Here is an 8770-nt window from a genome sequence, read left to right as displayed (position 1 = left end):
CCACCCACCAACCCCCGAAAAAAGGAACAGCGCGGAAAGCCAAGGAAAACAACGTTGGAAAACTCCAAACTCCGAACGGCGCTGCCAATGCCAGCAGAGCCGCAGCCGCTGCAGTCGCAGCTAGTTCGAAGTTCGAGCAGAACGAGTTCCAACGCGCGCCAGCTCTCTCGTGCTCGCTCACACCAACAGCCAAGGAGAGAAAGATCTTGTTAGCTCTTACTAAATTTTACTTCCTACATGAGAATTCGACCCCATAAAGCGAGAATTCTACCCCGTGTATCTGTTATCGTGTAAAATAGTTCTTTTCACGCGAAAGATGTAAATAACAAGCAACATTTCAAAGCGCTCAGTCTCAGTCTCAGCCAGCACCGGCGTCGACGTCGGCGTCGAAGTTCGAGCGAACAGAACGAGCGCACCGAGCTCTGGCAGCAGAAAGCGAAACGACACAAAAGGCAATTCGAAAAAAAAACTCGACGGTGGCGGTTGTGGCCGCGGCAAAACGTACAGTGAATTTGCAAGGAGAAAATTAAACTTCGTGAATTTGCGAGGAGAAAATTAACTACCGTTGGCTGGCATCAGGGAAATATTAACAAGAAAAACAGTTTGTTCTTTCCATTTACACAGTTTACTCGCTTTCGGACAGATTTTTGGATATTATACAGAATATGTGTGTTATGCGGTGTGTGTTATAGGTGGCATGCTGGTTGTGTTGAGAAATCAAATGAAATGAATATAAAAGAATAATAATAGTACAACGGTTCTGCAATTCAATTCTGTCGGCAAAGATTTTTGCGCTTATTCCTTCACCCGGTTTCCCTTTTTTTCTTGCCGGCAAAAACAAACGGTAAAGCGAGCGGCGGACAAAAACAAAAAGCAAAACGAAGGCAGAGCAAGATGTGAAAAATTGCCGAACATGGCGTCGCGTGTGTAGAAGAGAGCAAGAGCAAAAGCAGATAAACAATAGAAACAATTTTTGATACTTAACGTTCTACAAATATAACAAAACCAACAATAATAAACTCAGCTCAGGTACAACAAGAACAACAAAAATTAAGGAAACTCATTAAAAATAGACTGCAAAACGTGAAGCGCGTAAGAAAAAAAATTCGCAAATTCTTTTTTGGAAATATTTTTGATACACACAGCCAAGAGGTGTATGATAAAAAAATAAAATAAAATAAAACCAATAAAGCAATAAAAAAATCAAGCAATTTAAAATACAATCAAATAATATATACAATTCCGAAAACAACAAGAAAAAATCTTTAGACCATGCAAATTTATTAAGCATTTATACAAGAAAAACTCCGACAATTATACAACTTAAAAAAAGGATCAGAAACAATCTAAGAAAAATTAATGGAAATTTTTCCATTAAATTCAACCGCTAAATTCTACAAATAAATAATGCACGTAAAATCAACAAATAACTAAAACTTCGCGAAAAAAAAATACAAGAAACCAACGAAAATAAACCTCCAAGCTCTATACAAAAATAAATTCTCTATAAATAAAACACTGGAAACATTCAATAAATAAATACAAAAATCTGCAAGCATTTATAGAACAACAACAATAAACCATAAATTTCCAAAGCAATATTTTGAGATATAAATTCCCCATTGCAAAATGCTGATCCGTAAAAGAAATTGAGCTTTTATTCTCTTTTAAAAAAGAAGATATTTTTTCCATAAAAACAAAACAAATATAAATTAAAATAAAAAGCAGCCAGCGTGCATTTTGAGGAAAACCAAGGAAATTTATGGCGCCGCGTCGCAACAGTAATATTAGCAGCAGCGGCAATAGCAACACGCAGCAGCACACGCATCATCAACATCAGCAGCAGCAGCAGCATCAGCATACGCAGCAATTGCTGCACTTTTACTCAGAGAACTCCACTTCCGGTTCCGTTCTAATGGCGCCCATGCAGGGCACCGGAAACGGAGTAGGTGGCGGCGGCGGCGGCGGAGGAGGAGGAGGCGTTGTACGTTGCTGCCTGCCCAGCGGCGATTGCCGCAAACTGGACTCACTGATTGCCCTCAACGAGATCTCATTGGCGGACTGCATCCGTGTGCTGTGCAACAACGAGAATTGCTCCGCTGGACAGTATATGCATCGCGAGTGCTTCGAACTCTGGGAGGCGGGTGTCCTGCAGACCCTCAAGTCCAATGGCAGAACAAGATCCTGGTCGGAGAGGCAGAGATTGCAGCATCTGTGGACCAAGAAGGGCTACGAACTGGTCCACAAGGCCTGCAGCTGCAAGTGCGGAAGAGGACAACTGCGCAAGGACCTCGATTGGGTGGCTCCATCGGTTGCAAATAATTCCCTGATTTACCTAAATGGTGGCACTAACAGGGGCTCCATCAATGGCAACCTCAGCGAGGATGATGACAAGAAGAAGGCCAAGAAAAAGCGAAATCGTAACAACAATAACAACGCAGGAGGAGGAGGAGGAGGAGGAAACAGTGGCGCCGCAGGAGGAGCAGGAGGTAGTAACTCCAAGACGCCATTGAGCCAAAATAATGGCAACACTTATGGCGGCATCACTCCCAATCCCAATGTGGGTGTCATAGGCTCTGGTTTGCCGCATAATAGCAATGCTAATAATAATGGCAGTGCCGCCAACAACAACACCAATGGATCGGATCTGCTGCAGCCCAGCGTGGTGGCCACTCTGAGCAACATCCTCAATCCGAATAATGTCCTGGGCCTGGATCTAAGAGCTCGTGCTGGTAGTCTATCCTCCAGTGGTGCCGGAAGTGGCTCCACCTCGCCCTCGGCCTCGCAGTCCAGCGGTGAGATATCCGTTTCCCCCGTGCAACAGTTGCTGCAGCAACAGCAGCAGCAGCAGCAACAGTCGCTCCTCATGCAGAATGGACTGGGTCTATCCAAGAATCTGCTGATTGCTCCACAGCAGCCACAACAGCAGCAGCAACAGTTCCCGATAAGGGCTTTGGCCAACATTAGCAACTTTAAGCCATTGGCCAGCTACGAGCAGCAGCAACTTGTGCAGCAGCAGAAGAACAAGGAGGTTGAACTATATTCCGAGCGAGTGCGGTAAGTGCAGAAATATATATTTTTTTAATATTTAAAACCATAGAATATGTTTTATGAAAATTTAAACTTAAAAAATTAAAGTGAAGTTCATGTATTTTTTTGTGGGCATATAAAGAATTTAATTCACTTATAATTGAACAAATAGGAATTTCCATGTTTAGCAGACCTAAACCCCTAAAAAGTTAGTTTACAAATATTGAAAATTCCTTAAAAACCTATCATTACTAAAATAACATTAAATACAAAAAGCTTTTAACAAATTTCATAAGAAATATAATTATATTTTATTTATGATATAATTTTTATCATCAAAACCTGGGTATAAACAAATAATCTCAGAGGAGAGTGCTTATAAATTTATTCAATAATTCCAATGAAACAAAACAATAAAAAAAAGTCATAAATTGTATACTTTATAATGTGCAAAAAAATAATAATAATACAAAAAACTTGTGGCTTTCAAAAGTAAAAATCTGTTTATTAAAAAAACACTATTTACATAATAATTATTAAATTTCAAAATGCAATTTATATCTAAATTGTTTAAAAAAATATTTTCCCAAAGAGAAATTCAACGAAATTATGAATAATACACAGTTTTTGATAAAAATCAATATAATAGAAAATAAAATTCTAGGAAAATTGATTGCCAGAACTGATATTCTTTATTTTTGCACTCTGTAAAATCCAAAAAAAAAAGAAAGAAAAAAGAGGCCAAGGGGCAAAGCAAAAAAAAGAAAAAAGAGTGAAATGTGTGTGGCGAAATTCCCCAACATGTGGTAGTCGGGGCTCACATCAGCAATTTCAATATTTATTCACAAAACTTTTATCAATTACACTGAACGGCAAGGCAAAGCCAAAGGGCAAAGAAAATACAAAAAAGTTCTTGCAAGAAGTTTCCCGGGAAATTAAGTTCTCGTTAAAAGCGAAAATTATTACAATTGTTAAGAAAACTTTTGGGAAATTAGCAGACAGATAAAAGGTGTGCAAAAATAAAGTTCTTGTTTACTTACTACTTATATCTAAAATACTTTTGCTTAAAAAAATCCCACTCCTATAGTAAATTAATATTTTCTTATTCCATTATCATGTTGCTCAGTGTTATCAACAATTGAGGCGTTTGTTTGCCCATTTTTCGTTCATTTGCCGATCTTCAACGGCTATATATTATATAATAACCTTGATGTTTCTGTTTCCTTTGACTAATTCGCTGGCTGAGAACAGCTGCAGTCGAATATTTGCAAAAATATTGAAATATAAAATTTGAAGAAAAAAAAAATGATAAACAATTTCTGTCTTTCGAGGAAGTTGACGATTTTTATTTTATTGTTCCAGTAAATTAGCAAGAGACAGGCTGTCTGTCGTCTCCTCTTTTTTTGAGATTCCTTTTTTCATATTTTCTTTTGCAATATCTTCTTGTTTTTGATATTTCTTGCTGTGTTTTTATTTCCTTTTCCTTCGTTGAAGTCAGAATTTTGCTCTGTTCTTTCTTTTTCACTTTTATTTGGGTGTTTGTTTCTTGTTCTTATGTTCTTGTTCAGTTATAAATCATAAAAAAAGGGAAATTATTGAAATTTATTTGCTGCCATATAGCAACAGATCCATCCATCCATATGTATCATCATCTGGAATTCAGACACATGTTTTTCTTCTGCTTCTTGTTTCCTCTTATTTATTTTAAAATGCCTGAAAACATTAATATTTCCGTTTCCAAGCGGCGCTAAAAAAATATTATTTATTTCGGTATTTCTCTGGATTTTCCTATAAAAAAAAAAACTTGAGCAAGAAAAAGGAAACAACAGAGTGTAAGAGAAAAAAAAAACAAGAAAAGGAATTAGATCGTTTTTGTTGTTTTGAACGCGATCTTCAGGTTTTTGTTGTTCTCTTTTTTTTTTTCTTCTTCAATCTCAACCCCCTCCCTATCATGCCGCATTCTTCGCTCTTTTCTTCTAAGCTGAGAACTTTGTTTTGCCTTTTATGGCATAATTCCATTCATTCTTCTGGTTTTTTGTGCGCTGTCTTTCGCTCTCGCTCTCGGTCGACTTTTATTTTGTGTGTTTCTTATTTTTATTTTGCCCACTTTTCAAGGCCACGATATTTGCGTTATTTTTTTTGTTTTTGTTTTTTTTTTGCGTGTGTTTTCACTCTCTTTGATCGTATTTATACCCTTATAGGGTATTATAATTTTAGTCAGAAGCTTGTAACACTGAGAAGCGGTAATTTTCGACCCTATAAATCATATATATTCTTGATCGATTTAGCCACCTTATGAATCCAATTAAAAGTAAGATAGGAAAACTTTCCGAATTAAAATCAATTCTTTTTAGTCTTAGTTATGAGTTTTTTAACTTTGATCTGTCAAAAAATGTCATATAAAAATAATAATAATAACTATTCAAACAATGCAAATATTTTAGGCTTGTTTATTTTATAGATTACAGATTTCATATTATAAATTAATTGTAAACTGTAAGGGTATATAAAGTTTGGCTTCCCGAAATTATTATATCTTTTCTTACTAAGCTCTATTTTTGCTCCCTCTTTTTATTCTCATTTTATTTTGCCTGCAATTTTCGGTTCTTTTTTGGTCTGCAATTCCTTCTTGCTTATCAGCAAATTTCTGTGATGATTTGTGTTTAATTCAAAAATAAACGTCCATAAAATTGTTTATCGCTCTTTTTCGTTTTTTTTTTCTTGTTTATTTCTTGTTTTGTTTGCATTTACTGATGTTTATTTTTAGCGCCACACGCGGCCCATTTTTATTTTATTTAATTTTTTGCACAGTACTTTTTTTTTATTTCATTTTTATTGTTATTGTGTGTGTTGGTAAACAAACTTTGCTGATTTATAAAAAAACGTTGAATTCTTGCCTTTCCCTTTAAATTTATAGCTCCTTCTCTGTTTAATGAATGAAATCCTGCTCAGTGCGTCTCTTTCGCTCTTTTAACTTGTTTTGCCGGCACATTTTCAGTGTGTGTGTTTGTGTGTGTGTGTAAGTATGTTTTTTTGCTGTTCAATGTCAAGGTTAAGACACATTTTATGTATTCATTTTCGGTGGGTGGATGAGGCGGAAGTTTTGTTTGTTTTTGCTTGCCTCTTCCCGAACTTTTTTTTTTATATTTGCAGAAAGCTCTTCCTGCGCGGTCTCTCTTTCTCTCTCTCTCTCTCTCTTCCTGTCCCTGTCTGTCTGTCTGCCCGTCTGCACATTTCCTAATCCATAGGCCCAAAAATCTCAAGAGTAGGGTGCCCTCACTCTGTCTATACCCTAAGCTTGTAATGATAAACGGGTATATTGATTATTATTGAAGGAATTTTAAAAGAAATGCAAAAAACTATATAAATGTCGCTTTTTACCGGTAAATTAAACAATATAATAAAACTATATAAATATATTTAAAAAAAATAATAATAGTTTCATATGGATATTTTTTGTCTTATTTTTTTCTTTTTGAAAATACAACTATTGTCGAAAATTGGTACAATATTATAAAGAAAAGTAAGCAGAAGATAATATTTTTAACTATAGTATTCATTAAATCGACTATTAGAGGTATTTTCTAAAAAGCATGTTCAATTTTTGGCTTATAAACCCCCCAAGTTAATAAAAGAATCATATTTTTAAATGATTACAGGGTACATAAAAGTCTTAGCATATTTTCTCTATAATTATTTCCTATTATTTGTATTTTTCGCGCCCCATCTCCCAAATAATGGCGCAATATGTTACTTTCCCGAACGTTCGAAATATCGCGCTCGCACAACTGCAAATAAATTGCGAAAGGCACGCCAAGAATAGACACACAGCAACAATAACAACAAATAACTACAAATTGCAATTCCAACTAGAAACCGTAATAACAACAAAGTAATAACATTTCTTTGCATTTGCATTTGCCCCTCACAACGGGGCGCTAAAAAGAGTGTGACTAACCCCTTAGTTAAACGTGAAATGGGGTAAATAATGACTAGATAAGGGGAAGTAAAATTATGAAATTCCTTTTGAAATAGCATTTATGGAATTCTATACGAGATTTTAATTGTTCCTCTATTTTTGAAACGAAATATACATACAACCGGAAATGTATTGAGAAAGATAATTTTTATATTAATCCCATAATTGAAAATATAAGCACTAATTCATGGACAATTAAAAAGAATACTTGTATTTTAGTTATAGGTTTCTGTATATCAAGTTATAATACATGATTATCCCAAGTTTCAGATCATTACCACTATTATTTATTATTTACTTTGTCAACAGAGGCGGAAATGCCTCAAAGTAAAGTATTCTCTAGTCGCTTGTCAAAAATACTTGCGTAATATTTGTTTTTAAATAACCAGACACAAAAATGCCACTCCCCCCCTGGGGTGAGTGTGAAAAATACAAAAAAAAAATAAAACGTAAATTAACAACTTTCGCACGACTTTTGTTGTTAAATATTATAGTAATGGAAAGTGCGAGTGAGAGGTACATATGGAATATGCAAAGATGTCTTATAGTATATATCCCCATATCGGTGCATAGTTTATCTTTGAAATTGTGAGCGGAGGGAGGGATTTCTACACACAGTAAATATGATTGAATTATAGTCGTGAGGCATGGCAAAAATTTCATTTAAATTCTGCTTTTGTTTTTCTCGTTATTTTCCATTGCCCCCCTACCACTCCCCTCCCCCCTCTCTTAGCTTCATTCTGTAAAAGCAACTAATTGAGCACGTTCCAAAAAAACTGTCGTCTAGACTTGAAGCATAAATTTCTGCACTGTAAAATTTTTATTAACGCGGAACCCCCATTACAGCCATGTCGATTACGATTTCTGTTTGTTTCTGCCGATGTTTCACGCTATTGTTTTTGGATGTTATGTGGAAGGGAAGGGGAGACCATATCATCATCATCATCATCATCATCATCATCATCATCATCATCATCATTCGTATTGGATATACTTTTTGTGAGGTTAGGGTTTCACTTTTTTCTCAACGCGGTGATAAATAAACAAAAGACGCATGTGGATGGGTAGCGGAGCATGAAATGAAATGGTGCGACTTGGATCTGGATGGTTATATGAATATATTTAGCTTATAGCAATGCAGAGAAAAAAGTTACAGGTATTTTAGAAATATTCTAAAATCCTAATAAAAATAATAACTTAGGCCAGATACAAGAAATAAGTTACTAAGAAATTTAAATACATTTTATTTAAATTTAATTAATTAACATGAAGCATTTAAATGTATATATTTATTAGTTAATAGTTATTCTCCGTGTTATATATCTACATTCCATAAAAGACCTTCGAGGGGCTTGGACAAAGAGGCAGAGAGCAATTAACGACCTTTTTTTTGGGCAATCAAATTGAGGAAACATTAAAAATAGCAGCGCCGCTTCTAACACTTTTTGTTCTTTACAAACAATACAAATTGTTGCTGAGTAGTTTCATCACAGCGGGTTATCACTGTACTCCCCCGCATACAAAATTTGTAACCGCAACCAAATCTGCAAAACCATTTGCAAATTAAAGCGCATAACGATGTGTGGGCAGAAATGGAAATAGTGAGGGAATTGGGAGTATAGGGAGATGTAGTCGAGGAAAAAGTACGTTACGGGGGGTACCACAAAAGGAAGGAGGTAGTATCTATGTAGCTCCAGGGGATAGCTCACCTTTTGTTGGATATCAAATCATGTATGCATTGCTTACTCGGTTTCCCTCCTA

General features: G+C 35.6%; 1 protein-coding gene across 1 annotated transcript in view; it reads left to right on the top strand.

The window, feature by feature from the left end:
• The first annotated feature begins 454 nt into the window (after window positions 1-454).
• LOC110186968 (hdc homolog, cell cycle regulator) overlaps window positions 455-8770 on the top strand; it is a 115253-nt gene continuing 106937 nt past the window's right edge. The window contains exon 1 of the mRNA XM_020956314.2: window positions 455-3057. Coding sequence (XP_020811973.2) covers window positions 1763-3057 — 1295 coding nt within the window. The 5' untranslated portion in view covers window positions 455-1762. The remainder of the gene's footprint in view (window positions 3058-8770) is intronic.

The sequence above is a fragment of the Drosophila serrata genome, unplaced genomic scaffold (assembly GCF_035046125.1).
Source record: "Drosophila serrata isolate PLE 108 unplaced genomic scaffold, ASM3504612v1 contig_382, whole genome shotgun sequence".
Taxonomy (NCBI): domain Eukaryota; kingdom Metazoa; phylum Arthropoda; class Insecta; order Diptera; family Drosophilidae; genus Drosophila; species Drosophila serrata.
This window is presented reverse-complemented; position numbering and strand designations above follow the sequence as displayed.